We start from the raw sequence: 17,012 nt of genomic DNA on the forward strand, positions 1-17,012 counted from the left end.
ATAACATACATGATAAAATTCTTAAGAAATCATTATATGTGCAACAAGACTAGGATTATTATTACTATGTAAAATTCCCATGTAAAACCTTTAAACACCATTTTCTCAAAATGTGCATTTCAGTGAATTACTGCTATTTGATTGGGAATTTCTTATCACCACATGTTATTTCTTACTTTCTTTACATTTTCATTTAGTGGGACATAAAGGAAGATTTTAATCTTATAAAATGCAAATTTTTGTTGATTATGTTTAAAATACATGCTATTGAAAATAAAGTTTCTTAACCCTTAAAGCGCAGGTGTCAATAATAGTCAACAGCTGGTGCCTGGGCTCAAACCGCGGGTGTTGACAATAGTCAACAAGGGATTTTTTGAATTAGTGAGCTGTCAAATTGAATTTGTTCATGCTGAAGTAGGGTTAGAATGTCGTTTTCTTTCAAACAATACCCAACCATGCTCCCTTGACTAATTACTGGTCAATGTATGCTTTGTGTTAGCTTTGAGAAGATGTCTGCTACACATCCTACCTCTTCTCACCTTCCAGTGAACTTCATCAACAAGATGGGGGCCCTTCGGCCTCAACACCCATCAAGGGCATCATGAAGGCCCGGAAGTTATTATTTTTTAGTGTTTCACATAAACGGTATAAAAGTTATGCTTTATATTACTAAATCATAGAAGGGAAGTCCACTAGCAGTGGAAAACTGTCTATAATAATGTACCTTCAGTGACCCTAATTCAATATTCCGTACCTGCTCTACCAATGGTCATATACATAGCTGGGTGCTATCACGATGAGTTATCGCGATACTTTATCGCTGATAACAAAATCGGGTTATCGGCCATCCCCTACTTATTTAAATATATATCGGTATCTTCATTACTTTTGTAACCAAACTAGCGATAATTGCTACTTTTTTCCGCCTCTCAGAAAAAAACCCGTCTCCTCCCTACTGCGCATGCGCAGCCCGGTGTTGTATGAAAAAACTTTGGGGGATGAAATTTCTTTGGTGAAGAGATTTCATACTTAGATCATCAACATTAAAACACTAGGTTATTTTTTTATGTTAGACTCAAAAATCAATATATCAAAAAGAAAAATCATTTAACTTTGCCCCAAAAATGATTATTCACTGCCTCAAATTTGATATTCCATATTCGTTTGTGAGCATGCCATGGTAATGAAGGCACACGGTGTTGTGTTATTTGGTGTCCCATCGTCAAATTGTTTACAAACACTGGTCTCTCGTGAACTACGCATATTTAGACAAGTAAGCGTAGCCCTGCACAGTCTCACAAAGCTTTTTAACACATTAAGAGATGCTGGAAGGCTGAATCAGACATACAGTACCACCATCCTCGCTGTTTCGAGAACGACACTCTGTACATATAAATACAACTCGTACAGTGTCGTTCTAGAAACAGAGGGGATGGTGGTAGTGGTACTGTATGTCTAATTCAGCCTTCCAGCAACTCTTAATTATGGTTATAAAGCTTTGTGAGACTGTACAGGTCTAAGCTTCCTGGTCTAAGCATGCGCATTTCACGAGAGACCAGTGTTTGTAAACAAAACACCAGCTTTTGCAGTGGGGACGCCAAATAACACAACACCGGTTCAGGCATTTCTAGTATTACCATCCATAGGTACGTGTCAACATGTGGTTTTCAGGTTTTGTAGTTTTCTAAAATACAGATAATGAAAATTTGAATTCATCTATGTTTTTTATTTGAAATATCAATATAGTATCGTTTTCACCTATCGGACTAATTGCTAGCTAGTATCGGAATTGTGGATTTATATTGGGTATCGGTTATTGGTTATCGCCTATATTTGTGTCTCCAGTTAACGAATATCGGTTATTACCGATAAGGTTTTCCATTATCAGTTATCGGTTATCGGGAATAAGGTTTTTTGTTATCGTGCCCAGCTATAGTCATATAGTCTTCAACTTAACATCAAAGAACAGGTAAAGATATGTACTTTATAATGATGCTTCATTGAGTCACGTGAGTTAAGTAGGAGTGAAGGTATGAAAGGTTGAAGTGAGGTATGTTTTTGCCTGAATATGCCCTCGTGGGAGGACAGGTGCAGCAAAACAAGCCCGCGACTTATTTATTCATACTTTCGTAACTACAGAAGCCCCCCGCCGTTCACGGGTATTTGGTTCCGCGAATCTCTGATCGACGGGACTAAAATCAAATAGGGAAAATAGGGTTTCGTTCAACCATCTTGATCGAATAAAAAAGAAACGGATTTCTGAGGCAGGGATGTAACAGAGCCTCACACTTTGCCATGAGAGGGGAGGGGGGTGAGGGAGGGGCAGGGGCATCATGAAGGTGAGGGATGAGTGCGAGTCAAGCATGGGGAGCGGGGGCGGGACGGAGGAACATGCAGCACACGTGTGGCTGTGGCGGTGAGGGGAAGAGAGAGCAAGGGTGAGGGGAGAGGCTGCGCGTGATGGCGGCCGGGGGGAGGGGCCCCCCACCCAACCCACTGCCTCCCAACAGGTGTCGCCTCCCTTTCACCTACACGTGGAGGATGCGCGTGCGACTGATGGCGGCTGCGTAAATCTACCACAAATATTTTTACAGGTCTTTGGTGAATAATGAAAGTTGTGTGTGGACACAGGCGAGTGTGTGCTGGGCAGGAGCCAGGCCGACAGTGCTGCGGGAGGCGGCGCAGCCTATTACCACACCAAAAGCTAGAAGAATTAATTAATAAATAAGAGGTTGGCAGGCCATGTTACTTTTTACTCCAACTTGACCTATGTTTTTTCTTTTTACACCGATTGACTATATAACCTTTTCTTTCAGCTGACTTCTCTCTTCCAGCTTTGAAGGTAAACACTAAATGCGCAACGTTCGAGCTGGGCGCTACAGACAGCGTATATGCGAGTTTTCATCCGCGTTCGGCGGGGGGTGTCTCAAATACCCTACCTGCGTACAAGCAAATCCGTGAACGGTGAGGCCGCGAATGGCGGATGGCTTCTGTATACCAATTACAGTAAAAAAATAAGATTAAAAGTTTTGATATACACCATGCTTTCATAAAATGCCAAGTAAAATGTTCTGCAAATATCTATAAAATAGAAAAAAAATTCTATGTAAAAAAAATAATAATCAGATATCAATAAAACTTAAAGCACACCACTTTCTTTTCATGTTCATCAGTACTGGAACATAAGAAGTTTCTACTGGCAATAATAAAGAAGGTTTTCCGAATCGAGGAAACTCCCTTAATTTCACTTCCATTGTGATTGCTTTCCTTTTCTTTGAAGCACTGCCATCAGAAGAGTCTGCCCTATGCTTGGGAGACATAATGAAGGCCAGAAGTCAATGAAAAAAACACAAACCTAGGAGAATGAAAGCACAACAAACCCAAATGGCGAACATCAGGAAATGAACTTGCCTTTTTCCTTGGTCAAGCATCGCATGATGACATATTCTTATAGCACGGTCGTGAACTAATTTACATGCAAAGTTCATAATTATGACACAAATGCCATAAGTTGAAACAAGGATTTTGTAATAATTTATGGGGGTTGCGTCTTAACCTCGAAACTTTGTAGGTTGAGGACATCGTAACCTGAGGACCCCTATATACTAAGATTCAGATCAAGGGCTGACTTTGTTAGTGGAGTAAGGTGGTTCCAAGGGTGTGTTAATCCATAAATTTAACTCCCATGTGGGCATCCACCTCAATGAGAAGGCAGACTGCCTTGCTTGACGTGCCCTTCAGGATGATACAGTGGACTCTGACACTGACTGTACGCTTAGCTATGTTAAGAATAGAATTAGGGATTATTTCCATAATAGCATTGCTACCCAACTCAGACACTGCTGTGACAATGGCAGCACCAGCAGCCTCCACTATGCTAGTGTCTCCCACCACTGTGTTTACCCCTATGGGCGACACAGTGCACCTCAGGATGTGGTAGCAATGCACCTTAGACTAGGCTATATGTACTACTAGGAGGTTAGTAACTCCCCTGGTGTCTGCTGCATGCTATATGCCAGGCCGAGGGGCCACACACTGCAACACTATGTCATGGAATGCCCTTTCATTGCTAAATTTAAGCCACGGGCCTGCCTTGACCTGCCCCAAACAATTTGTTGGCTCCCTGCTATCCTCAAGGAACACCCTCAGTTTGCACCAAGGTGGTGATGCAGTGTGTGGCAGCCTGAAATACTTCCATGCAATACAAGGCTGTGATTTCTGCAGAATTCTACTTTAAAAAACTATTTAATCGATCCCTGCATGCATTCCCATCTACTGCCTTAGCAATGTACTTCACCGTCCCCTCATTTTATCTTCTTATTGTCTAGGGGGAGGCCGGCAGGTATCGCACTCCTCCCTTGTTGTGTATTTATTCCTACCATTGTGTCTTTTTCGTTTTGTTGTACTACCTCCCCATATACAGTAATTCCTCGTTTATCGCGGGGGTTAGGTTCCAGAACCCCCTGTGATAGGCGAAAATCCGCGAAGTAGCGACCTTATATATATTTTATTATTTATATAATTTATATTATATTTTATATATATTATTTATATAAGCACGCATATCTCTGTGAATCTCGCCTCAGCCCGTGTGAACAAGGTCACCCAACCACTAGTTTCTTGAGAGATTCAAAGTCGGCTACATTTCACGGGAAACTCATCGAAATTCTAGTCAGAAACTCAGTCACCAACATGTCGGTTACTCGTGTGGTTGGTAAGTTGTGGTCACAAGAAGAAGAAGAGCATATCAGCTGTTCAGTTCAGTAGCTCTCCACGTGTTTACTGCAGCACCACAAAGAGTTCCACAAAACTAGATAAGCTTGGAGTAATCATTTTGAGCAAGTTTAGGACTTTAGTCTTCTTCAAGTGTAATCATTGCCTCATCCTGTCTGGGTCCTCACTGCCAACTTCTCAAGCATTTAACGGTAGCAAGCTGTAACACACTCTCCCTTTGTCTCTGAATTAACCACTCACAAACCAACAAATGCTACGGTCGCTGAGCCAATCAGCGCCCAGGATACAAAACACAGTGCTCTGGTTGGTCGCCTCCCATCCATCAGCCAATAGTGTGCCATGTATGATCACATGTGGGCAAACTAGCTCCAGCGGAAGCGGCCGTAGCTGCGTTTTACATACGTGCGAGTCTTTGTCTACTCATCTGCAGTGCGCTATGTATTTTATTTCAATTTATTATTATTATAATATGTTCTTATTAATACTTTCTTAATTTTTTATATTGTTTACAATTTTTTCAGGCTAGAAAATGCTTCTTTTACAGCAAAATAAGTAAAATAATAAATATATCAAAATACCTCTATACCGCAAAATTCCGCGATATAGTGAAAAATCCGCGATACGAAACAAAATATTTACAATTTTAAAATCCGCGATACAGCGAGACTGCGATAAGTGAACCGCGATATGGCAAGGGATTACCGTATCACTAGTTGTATCATCACACTCTGTACTGCCTGGGGGTTGGGATGGCATGTTCCTCCCTTCTCCTTTGTTGTTTACTTGCAACAATAAACTATATATCAATCATTCAGTATGGATGTGATTAGTTTAGTGACCAGTGTATGGTAGTCGTGTCCTGTACTGTCTTGGGTCTATCTGCTGATCGTAAGCTCCGCCCACAGACTCGGTAAGCTCCGCTCACTGGCTTCACTCGCCTGTATGGGGACGGCGCGGGAAGGCGCCTCCTGTTATAATACCTCCATGGCTGTATCTCAAAAATTATTCATCACAGCTAAAAAACAAAAACACCATTGGAAAAAGGAGGCCAAGATCCATAAGATTTAGTTATGTAAATCTCTCCTCTCCTCAGCGAGCTTTTAGCACCACCACGCTAGTGGGGAGCAATGAGGGCAAAGGGCACAAAGCCACGGGAGTGAAAACTTTGTTGTTGCTGTTGATAAATGACACCTTACCGAGAAATATGAGTTTGGATGTTTGCGCCCTAGAGCTGTATAAGCTCTACTCCATTTCCCTTATGGGGTTTCGATTTTCTATGTAAGAATTAATTAGAATTGGTGGTAAACTCTGGAACAGCCTTGCTTCATCTGCATCACCTTCATCCTTGACATGAACGCTTTAAAGCAGGGAATTTCTAGACAATGACTGCCATTCCCTTTCAGCTACTTTTACTGTCGACAATCTGCTGGCAGGAGCACCACTATAGAAGTATATTTTACATCTTTAACATGTACAGTGTTATGCTTCTGATACAGCGATGGGTAAAGCCATGAATTATACAGCCGCTGGATGTCAACATCTAATTAGGATTGCATATTTGGGGCATGGGTGAATGACTTTTATAGTAATAAATAAAACTGTCCTTAAAAAAAAAAAAAAAAAAAAAAAAAAAAATTGCAAGCATACTGCAAGCTCTAGCAGATGCCAGCTGGTTAGTGCATGAGCAAAGCAAGGGTGGAGCAAGTACCAATTATCTCGGCTGTTAATAAGTTTCAGCTGATTGATGTTACGAGGAAATTAATTTTTTCAAGAACAGCACATGGTTGAATATATCATACACAAATACATAAATAACAAATAACTGTTTACTGCACAATTTTTTAGTACCAATATCTCAGTACTGACCCAACTGCTATGCCATGGGTAGGCTGTTCCAGGGTAGATACAGTTAGATTTGGACAGGTTAAGTTAGATTTAGTTTTGCTATTTACATTTGTTTTTGTTTTTACGCTTAATATGTATGATACATTTTGCACTGCACAGTTGTTGTCCCTGGCAGTGGAGTAGGTGATGAGGGTGACAGGTTATTTAATCAAGGGTCCCATCCGGTGCTGGGGAGGCTCAGTATGAATGTGATGCTAAATCAGGTCAGAAAGAGAAGTTAAACTCATAGTTTCATCCCTTAGTTTACTTCTTTCATCAGGATCACAAAGAAGAATGGTGAATCAAAGGCTACACTGAGTGTCCACTGGGTGAGTCATACCTTCACGTAACATCCCACATGGCCACGTGGATTAACATGCACGTCATGTCTATTTTCACGGTTATTTTGATCTCTACACTCTTCCCTATGGCGTTCTTTTCAAGTTTTTAAGGTAAGTTGACAATATACGTGACAACAGAAGAACATTTGGGTAACTTGGAAACAAGGTATCAGCGCATGAATAACAATATTTACCCAATTTGTTATGCACGGAAAATTCTATATCGTTTGAGAATCACATGACTATACTAATTCTATCAGGCTTGCATTTTTCAGCCAGCAACAGTCAGATACTTGCTGGCTACTGCGCCACTCAGATGCATGGATTCGTTCTACCTCCTCTCTATCTCGCAGCCGCCTCGGCCGTACACATTCGTTATTGTTGTACTTCGCTAAGAATACCTTTATATTGAACAAACCACCAAGTTATAAATTGTCAGTCTTATTATGGTTAGTATTCATTTGCATAAAAAATGAGGCCTCAAAACACTAAAATGAACTTACATTGACTTGAGAACTATAATACGGCATGAAAACATAAAAAGTAGGAAGTGGTAATAAATTAAATATTTACCGCATTCAGGAAAAAAAAATTGGTAATGTATTTTTCCACTTATGACCAATTTGACCTACAACTGGCCTGTCAATCCCAGTTACTGTCGTAACTCAAGGACTACCTATGTAGTGATTTAATGAGCTTAATATTAGGATGCAGGATGTCTTGTGGCCAGTCATGAAATGATGATTGACACATTGGCAATGTTTTTTCTTCTCAAGAATATGCCTGCCAAAATTAGTGTGACATTATATGCCAGAAAATATTGAAGAAAAACCTGGACATATCAGCAACATTACCAATCACATGCAGTAAGCAAACAAATGGAGCAGGATGCGTCAGTCAGATTCACCATAGAACTGTCAAATATCACTTAAAAAGTACCTACCAGTGTTTCCTCAGGGGAAAGTAGTGCTGTGGTGGAATGTGGTGTCACACTAGCATATGAATGCGGTGACATTTGAGAATGGTGAGAAGATGGGGGTGTTGAGGTGCTAACTGTAGTCTGGGAGGTGATGGGGAGAGCAGCATCAAAAGCCCAGGTAAGGGTGAGTAGGCGATCACCTAATGTGCGTCCCTCATTCATTGCTTTCTCTGCCTCGCGCCGGGTGGAGTACTGGATGGTGATGGTTGGTGTCTGTCCATCCCAGTTATAATTTGTGATTTTGCCAAGTGTCTGTTGTAGAAAAAGAAAATAACCGTTACATGTGAAATTACATAAAAATATGAAAACATCTGTTGTTATTTTGCAAATCTAACATTGCTTAAAAATATGATGAGCCCCATACACTTTGTAATGGAAAATATTCATTTTAGTTTTCCAGCTGTTGTCAACTTGTAACCTGCCTGTCCAGAATCATGAATAACTTGCAGCACAAAGTCAACAAGAGAAAAGTTTTGACATATATAGCAAAATGTTCAACTTACAGCAAAATGCGCCAAAACTTCATCTTTGTCTTCCCTTTCAAAGCCTGAAGCATTGATCTTGGTTGTTCGGCGATCAACAGAAGCAAAGGAGTGGCTGTAGCCTCGGCCCGCTCTGCCACGGCCCCTTACTCCACCCCGACCACTCCCACGTCCTCGACCTCCATACAGTCCACCTCTGTCAACAATAAAACAGACTGCATGTAGTATTCCCTTCTTAACTGAAGGTTTTTCTGAAATGTGAAAATGTCAATGTGAAATATTTATTAATGTGCAGCATGAATTTGAAATTCCTGCTGTGTATTACAGACACTTACGAACATCCGACTAGCAAACATTCGGACATATGAGCAGACTGCGGCATAAGTTAAAATCGTGTTCACAATACTTCCACAAGTCCGAATTTTGAGGTGCCCGCCTTCAGCATAGTGCATCGTTTTGCCACAACCCACACCGGGCAGCACCACACACCGCCCGAGAGCGGCAGTTTGGTAACAAGCTCATTAATGGTAATACACGTTTGCTTGTGCTCTAGCTGTTCATTACATTTTTGGCGATTTGTGTTTTTTGTGAGAAAATTAATCCCTTCATCATGGATAATAATAAAAAAGATCATAACAATAGAAATATGGCAAAATGACGACTTATGAACAATTCAATATACGAACAGCCTTCCGGAACGCAACTTGTTCGAAAGTTGGGGAACGTCTGTATACAGAAAAGTCACGAATCTCGATCAATCTCATCTCGATATTTCGCATCTTGGTTGCACCATCAAGAACCCATGATTCACATATCTTGATCAAATTACATGATTCTCGATTGCTGATTTTTTCGATTGCTCTCCCACCTTTTGAAAAAGAAGAGATGGAAGAAAAGAAAGAAGTCTTGGCACTCCTACGGAATCTGGGTCCCGCCTGGCTCAGCTTCTACTCGCAGGCCAAAGTTGCCAGTTATGCATTTTCTGCTGTAGTGTTACCACGCTTGGCAAGCGAGCCATCCTGGCAGCGCTCCCTTCCACACTGTCAGCGAGCGAGCCATGTCATACACTCACACTCTCTCTTATTCTTTACCACAGTTTCTATTGCTCTCTATATCATACTTGAAATAAGATATGAAACGGTAATTGTGGAGATTGACTCCGCGCCTCCAAAATACGACATTACGCCTCCATATTATATAGTTACGGGACGCATATTTAAACTCCAACTGAACTTTAAATAACCTGACCTCTAACAGGGGGCTTCGCTCCCCTCAACCCCCCAGCATGGTAACTGCACCGTGACTGCAGCAAGAAATGCATAACTGGCAACTTGGACCTGTGGGTAAGAGCTGAGCCAGGCGGGACCCGGATTCCGAAGGAGTGCCGAAGTCTTATACAACATGTGGAAAATAAGAATCAGTAAATTGAAAAGCCTAAACCCATAATAAACACAGCCACACACACACAAGCCCTAAGAAAAATACTGTTTAGGCGATGCCGATACAAAGGCTATGCCACCGACACCATCAGCAGCAGCAGCCACCCGTCAGCTGTTCAAACCCAGTGTGTGGTCAAGGTTGTTTACATACTTGGCTACCTGTATTCCATTCACCATGTTTCCCGCAGCCAATGGAAAGGCCCATGGGGTGGGTAAGAGCGAGAATGGGAGTCAAGGACCACAACAAGGAGTGAAAAAACCCGGAAGTGAGAAACGTGATAATTTTTTTTTATATAGGTTAGTTGGAAAGGCTTTGGTCCCAATTGCATTTTTCCCCACGAGAAGTTAACTTCGCATCTCGATATTTCGAATCTCGATTGGTATATTCGGTCCCAATTATGATTGAGATTCGAGATTCTACTGCAGTACAAACAAATGGCACATCACTTCAATCACCAGCCAACTCCACCCCAGGTGGTCAACCCAAGCAAACCTCCATGCAGCTGCCCTTTCCATTCTAAACCCCTTCCCAGAATAATGGCCAGTCATTAGGTCAATAAACCTTGGAGGAATCCCACAGATCCGCAAGATGTCTCAGAAGCTTCGTGATGCACTGAGTCAAATGCCTTCTTGAGGTCTACATAGGCTGCAAGTAATCCCAGTCAAAACTCAAGTTGGCGTTCCACAAGGACACAAAGTGCTACAATCAGGACAAATTGTTGACTTACTGGGTGTGAAACCAGATTGCTCAGGTCTCTGAAACTTTGGCAAATGAGGCCAAATTTGCATCAGCATCAGATGAGTGAGCATTGTGCCCACAACATTAAGCAGTGTAATACCACAGTAATTGTTGCAGTCCTGTTGGTCCCCTTTCTATTTCCAGATAGGGACAACTAGCCCCCTTTTGCAAAGTCAGAAGAAATAGCACCAGATTGCCATATGGCACACAGCACTGCATGTAACCCATGTATCATGGCTTCACCCCTTGCTTTCAGCATCTATGCGCTGAAATTACAGATCCCAGCTGTCTTTCCACCCTTCAACTTCTTCACACCCTCTCTTATTTCCACAAGTGTGTGGAATTTCCTCTATTGGTGGATCAGCAGCTGATAGCAGCAAACCAGCCAAAGGGTACTATCTGCTTGGAGGATCTGCTGTGTACAGCTGCCCAAGATACTTGGCCCAACGACCCCGGCACCCATCCACAACTGATACTATTTGCCCATCAGCCATTCAGATAGATGTGAATTTGGAGTGGAGCTTCTGAGGGAAGGTCTAAGGTCATTAGCATTGAGACAACCCTTGTCTGTTGGTTGGTCACAAAGAACTCAGCACTCCAGTAAACCCTACAGTTCTGAATGATCCTCCAGAATACTAAAGGTGATGTGATCGATCTCCTTTGCCACACTGTCAGAATTGCCATAACAAGTCAGGAGGAGATGCTCGCTTCTCTGAAACCAGGAGCCAGCAATCCTAAGCCTTCAGGGCTTTGTAAAGTTTAGGAGTGAACTATTTAACATTTCCGGTACCAGAGCTGTGGGAACCAACACAACTTGTAGCCAATTCTCCCTGTGCCAGTAAATGCACCAAAGTGGCCCAAGACAATGAGTGTGTCACGTGGGTGTCATCGGTCAACTATAGTCAAGTTGGCATAGAACATCTCCAATAGAAGGCCCACAACTCACTAATCACTCATGCATAGTCATAAACAGTTATCAGCATTGATATTATTTTCTGCTCTCATTACATCCTTTCCACATGGCTCCTGGACATATTTCAGCAGCATCAAAGACAAAAGTTAATGACAAAGATATCAAAATGTTCTAAGAGAAGCAGAACTTTTTTATGTGCTGTCCATAGTGCTGGTAAGCTATCTTGAGGGGCCTGGTAGACAGCCCCACCCTGTTAGCAGCACTGATGAATTTAAGTGGCTACTGTGAGGTGTGACTTGTTTGGGCCTTGCTGCCCCCCGAAATGCTCCTCAACAAAAATCAATAAATCAAAATTTGACTGACGATCTGGATAGAATGTGAGTGATCTTTCGCAACTCAATGATGGTTGAAAATTGTCAGCATCTCGCAGTTGGCCTTGAATCCGAGTCCTCGGGATCAACACGTATGTGCCTGACCACTCGATCATTGCTGAGATACTGGACAAGCTTAGATGTGGTATGACTGTCTTTAAGTATATACAGTTTGAGCCGCCAAGAACACGTTGAGTCCTGTTAGTAAGAAATGCAGTGATCCAGTGAAGAATAGGTCCCGAAATACCGTAGTATAGTCGTCCCTCAAATAGTACGGGGGTTAGGGACCCAGGACCTCCATACTATACGAAAATCCATATAAAATTAGTGCCCCCCCCCAAAAAAAGAATCCAAATAAATGTTTAATTTACACGTTTTTCCCCACTTATACGCGCCATTTTATGGAGTGGCCACCAAATGTCACACGCAACTGGACTCACACGGCGCCATGGCCACACAGCTGAGCTCAGTTCTTCCCGCGCGCCACTTGAACAAAAATACAGTATCCACGCTGCCACGCTACTCAACAATAGTGGTGGGCAGGTACCAGTACCAGCTATACGGTACGGTACCAGTACCAGACTGCTCGGTACCCATAGCTGGGCACGATAACAGAAAACCTTATTCCTGATAACCGGTAAGTGATAATGAAAAACCTTATCGGTGATAACTGATATTCATTGACTGGAGACAAATATAGGCGATAACCGATACCCGATATAAATCCAAAATTCTGATACTAGCCAGCGATAAGCCCGATAGTCGAAAACGATACTATATTGATATTTCAGATAGAAAAACATAGATGAATTTAAATTTTCATTATTTGTATTTTAGAAAACTTACAAAACCTGAAAACCACACGTTGACACGTACATATGGACGGTAATACTAGAAACACCTGAGCCGGTGTTGTGTTATTTGGCTTCCCCAACGTCAAATGCTGGCGCTTTTGTTTACAAACACTGGTCTCTCATGAACTGCGCATGCTCAGACCAGCTAGCGTAGACTTGTACAGTCTCACAAAGCTTTTTAACCGTAATTAAGAGTTGCTGGAAGGCTGAATCAGACATACAGTACCACTACCACCATCCTCGCTGTTTCTAGAACGACACTCTGTACGAGTTGTATTTATATGTACAGAGTGTCGTTCTAGAAACAGCAAGGATGGTGGTACTGTAAGTCTGTTTCAGCTTTTCAGCAACTCGTAATGTGTTAAAAAGCTTTGTGAAACTGTACAAGTCTACGCTTACTGGTCTGAGCATGCGCAGTTCACGAGAGACCAGTGTTTGTAAACAAAAGCTTTTGACGATGGGACACCAAATAACACAACACCGGGTGCCTTCAATACCATGGCATGCTCACAAACGAATATGGAATATCAAATTTGTGGCAGTGAATAATCATTTTTTGGGCAAAGTTGAATGATTTTTCTCTTTGATATATTGATTTTTGAGTAACAAAAAAATAACCTAGTGTTTTAGTGATAATGATCCAAGTATGAAATCTCTTCACCAAAGATATTTCATACCCCGAAGTTTTTTCTTACAACACCGGGCCACGCATGCACAGTAGGGAGACGATGTTTTTTTTTTTCTGAGAGGCGGAAAAAAGTAGTGATTATCACTAGTTTGGTTACAAAAGTAACGAAGATACTGATATATATCCTCACACAAGTGAGGCTGAGACTGAGTGCCTGAGTGGATATCCTCTCTCTCTCTCTCTCTCTCTCTCTCTCTCTCTCTCTCTCTCTCTCTCTCTCCATTGAATGAAGTGAATATTTATTTTTCGATAGAAACCTACCTCTTGTTTGATTTACATTGTTTTTGATTCACGCGACCTCTTCAAGGACACAATACTCGCGTAAATCGAGTTTAAATATGCGTCCCTTAACTATATAATATGGAGGTGTAATGTCGTATTTTGGAGGCGAGGAGTCAATCTCCACAATTACAGTTTCGTATCTTATTTAAAGTATGATTTAGAGAGCAATAGAAATTGTGGTTGAGAGTAAGAGAGAGTGTGAGTGTATCACATGGCTCGCTCGCTGACAATGTGGAAGGCAGAGCTGCCAGGATGTCTCACTTGCCCAGCGTGGTAACACTACAGCAGAAAATGCATAACTGACAACTTTGGCCGACGAGTAGAAACTGAGCCGGGCGGGAAACCCGGATTCCGTAGGAGTGCCCACTCCTGCCCACCAATTTCTTGTTTAAGGTAAGAAAAAGCCTATTTATGTGTTTATAATTGGTTAATTTATGAACATACAGAAAAGGACGGGCTGTATCTCCACTCTTGCAGCACTCTTGGAGCACTCACAGTTACTACAGCAAGAATTTCTTTTACACTATGATAGATACAGCGAACACTGCTCTCATTCACGTGGTATGCTCTCCCTACCACAACGTAACTCATCCCAAAATGTAACTTCTCCTAAATCTGTCTTCTGCAAGGTGCACACTTTCTCGAACGCTTTGGGATGCTTTCAGCAGCTGTTTTGTTAAAAAAAAGTGTTGCCACTCACACTATGGCTATTTGGTGCGACGAGCGGGAAATTTAAAAATCCTAAAAAAATTCTTCGATGACAATCCGTATAAAACCAAAACCATACTATTGGAAACCATACTATTTGAGGGATGACTGTATTTCAATTTTAATGTCAGTCTTTTGTGCTGGACTTTGTCAAAGGCTTTGGCAAAATCTAAAACAATAGTGTCAACTTGTTTAATGTCCCGTCAGTCAAGTAGCCTCGTAATGTCGTGATATGTAGTAATGAGTTGCGATTCACATGAGCGTTTAGGTCGAAAGCCGTATTGTGAGTCAGTAAGGATGTTGTTTGTGTCAAGGTGATTCATTATGTGTTTGTGTATTATGTGTTCGTATATTTCACATGGAATCGATGTTAGTGAGATGGGTCAGTCCGGTCACCTGTCTTCACCCTTTCATGGCTAAATGCTCGCAGCGAGCGTTAGGCGTATTTGCTGGTGGTGCTAAACGCTCGCTGCGAGCTCCAGCCGCACTCAAATCTCCCACGTATGAGAGTGTTCCAACACAACAGCAGCATATTCAAGTTTTGGTCTTATCAGTGTGTTGTTATAATTTTCTTCATCATTTCCTTGTCCATATAATGGAATGATACCCTTATATTTTGCATCATCCTGTAGGTTTCTCCAAATAACTTGTTTATATGCTTTTCTGGGGATAGTGTGTCTTGCATCATTGCTCCCAAATCTTTTTCTTCATGTCCCACCTTTAAGTTTTCTTCTCCCATCCTGTATGTTTTTCTCGGTCTTTTTTTACCTTTCCCCATTTCCATAACATGACATTTGTTTGCATTAAATTCCATCTCCCATAACTGGCTCCATTTATACACTCTATCCAGGCATTTTTGCAGTTCTTCACAGTCTTCCTCCGTCTTCACTTTTCTTATTAACTTTGCATCGTCTGCAAAAAGACTCATATAACTTTTTATACCCATCGGCATATCATTTATATATATTATGAACATTATTGGTGCCAAAACTGAGCCCTGAGGAACTCAACTCTCTACTCTCCTCCAATTTGATTTCTCTTCTTAATCACCGTTCTCATTTCTCTTCCTGTTAAGTATAATCCTTTATCCACTCGATGACCTTTCTGCCCATTCCTCCCCATTTCTGTAGTTTCCAGATTAACATCTTGTGGGGAGCTTTGTCAAAAGCTTTTTTCAGATCGAGATATACACAATGAGCCCGTCATTCTCTTTCTTGCACCACGTCAATTGCTCTTGAGTAGAAACATAGTAAGTTGGTGACACACGATTTCCCTTTTCTAAATCTAAACTGTCCTTCATTTATCATGTTTCCCATTTCTAAATGTTCATCCCATTGTTTTTTTATAATACTTTCACAGATGTTGCACATTACACTTGTTAACCCTCTCGTGCACTGTAAGTTTCCAATAAGTTCCTATTCCACTCACCATACATTTCTCAGGCCCGACCGGCCTTTTTTTGCCGCCGCGATACTCAACATTCCTGGTCGTATTTTACCCTCACAGATATATCGTAACCCAATAAATTTGGTATCAATGGCTTCATAAAGACTTGTACTAAAACATGCACAAATATAAATAGAGGAAAATGTAATATATAAACAATACAGACTTGTTTCAATTCTCCGTATAGAGTATTGTAGACAAACTAAGTACCAACTCTTCCCAACTTGCTAGCTCGAGATTTTGTGGGCCAACTTTTTTAGCTGAATATATGTTTTCAAGCGGAATTTCCTGAGGATTCTTATGGTATCCTCAAAATCCTCATATGACTAATAGTTCCCGAGTTACACCGAGAAAATTTGATTTTTTTCCTCTCCCGTCAGAGTAGACTGAAAACTAAAAATCGCTCAAAACTCCTCATAGGTTGCCATATGTTACCATTAAGAACAACGCTCCCAAATTTGACGCACTTTTACCAAAATTAATTTTTAATAATTTTTTTTTTTTTTTTAAAGTTTATGACGCATTTTGCATCATTGTGCACCAGGACCTTTTACCCTTGATGACGCAAAATGCGTCATCGTGCACGAAAGGGTTAACCCTTACATTACGGCGATCGTATATATAAGTGCGCTACCACACGCCCCACCCGTACGGGAATCATATATATAATCATCACATTCTACGCTCCATACGTTTCAAATATATCGCCAGTTCTTGACTCAGAAAAATGGTGGAGGCATCTGGCATCCATACACACTCTCATTCGTCTCAGCGCGCGCCCTGCTGAAGGCCACAGATCATTTACCACTTTTGTTCGTCTGTCTGTCTGTCATGTCTCGTGACGCATCAAGCAGTTCCTCTGCTCCAGGCACAAGTAGAGCGCAGGCGAATCAATGTGACAGTGACTCTGATGCTGCATAGTCTTCCCCATTCACCTCTTTGCAATTGAACTCCCCTGCTAATATTACCTTTCTACTATTCTTTATTTCATCTGTCAGTGCCCGTACTGTTTCTTCTAGCATAGCGTTGTATCTTACTTCATTCCAACTTTTGTTTTTAGGGGGGAAATAGGCTGTTATTATGTTAGTCTTTTCTCCACTGTTTGTCAGTATCTGCACAGCCATCACTTCTGCACTGTCCTTTGCATATCTC

General features: G+C 41.5%; 1 protein-coding gene across 3 annotated transcripts in view; it reads right to left on the bottom strand.

The window, feature by feature from the left end:
• The window catches only part of LOC127000284 (RNA-binding protein 26-like), a 96,971-nt gene that overhangs the window by 4,649 nt on the left and 75,310 nt on the right, over window positions 1-17,012 (bottom strand). For all 3 annotated transcript variants that reach the window (XM_050863808.1, XM_050863806.1, XM_050863809.1), the window contains 2 exons: window positions 8,442-8,616; window positions 7,903-8,190 (listed from right to left, as the gene is read on the bottom strand). In XM_050863808.1, coding sequence (XP_050719765.1) covers window positions 7,903-8,190; window positions 8,442-8,616 — 463 coding nt within the window. The remainder of the gene's footprint in view (window positions 1-7,902; window positions 8,191-8,441; window positions 8,617-17,012) is intronic.

This window comes from Eriocheir sinensis, chromosome 18, assembly GCF_024679095.1.
Source record: "Eriocheir sinensis breed Jianghai 21 chromosome 18, ASM2467909v1, whole genome shotgun sequence".
Taxonomy (NCBI): Eukaryota; Metazoa; Arthropoda; class Malacostraca; order Decapoda; family Varunidae; genus Eriocheir; species Eriocheir sinensis.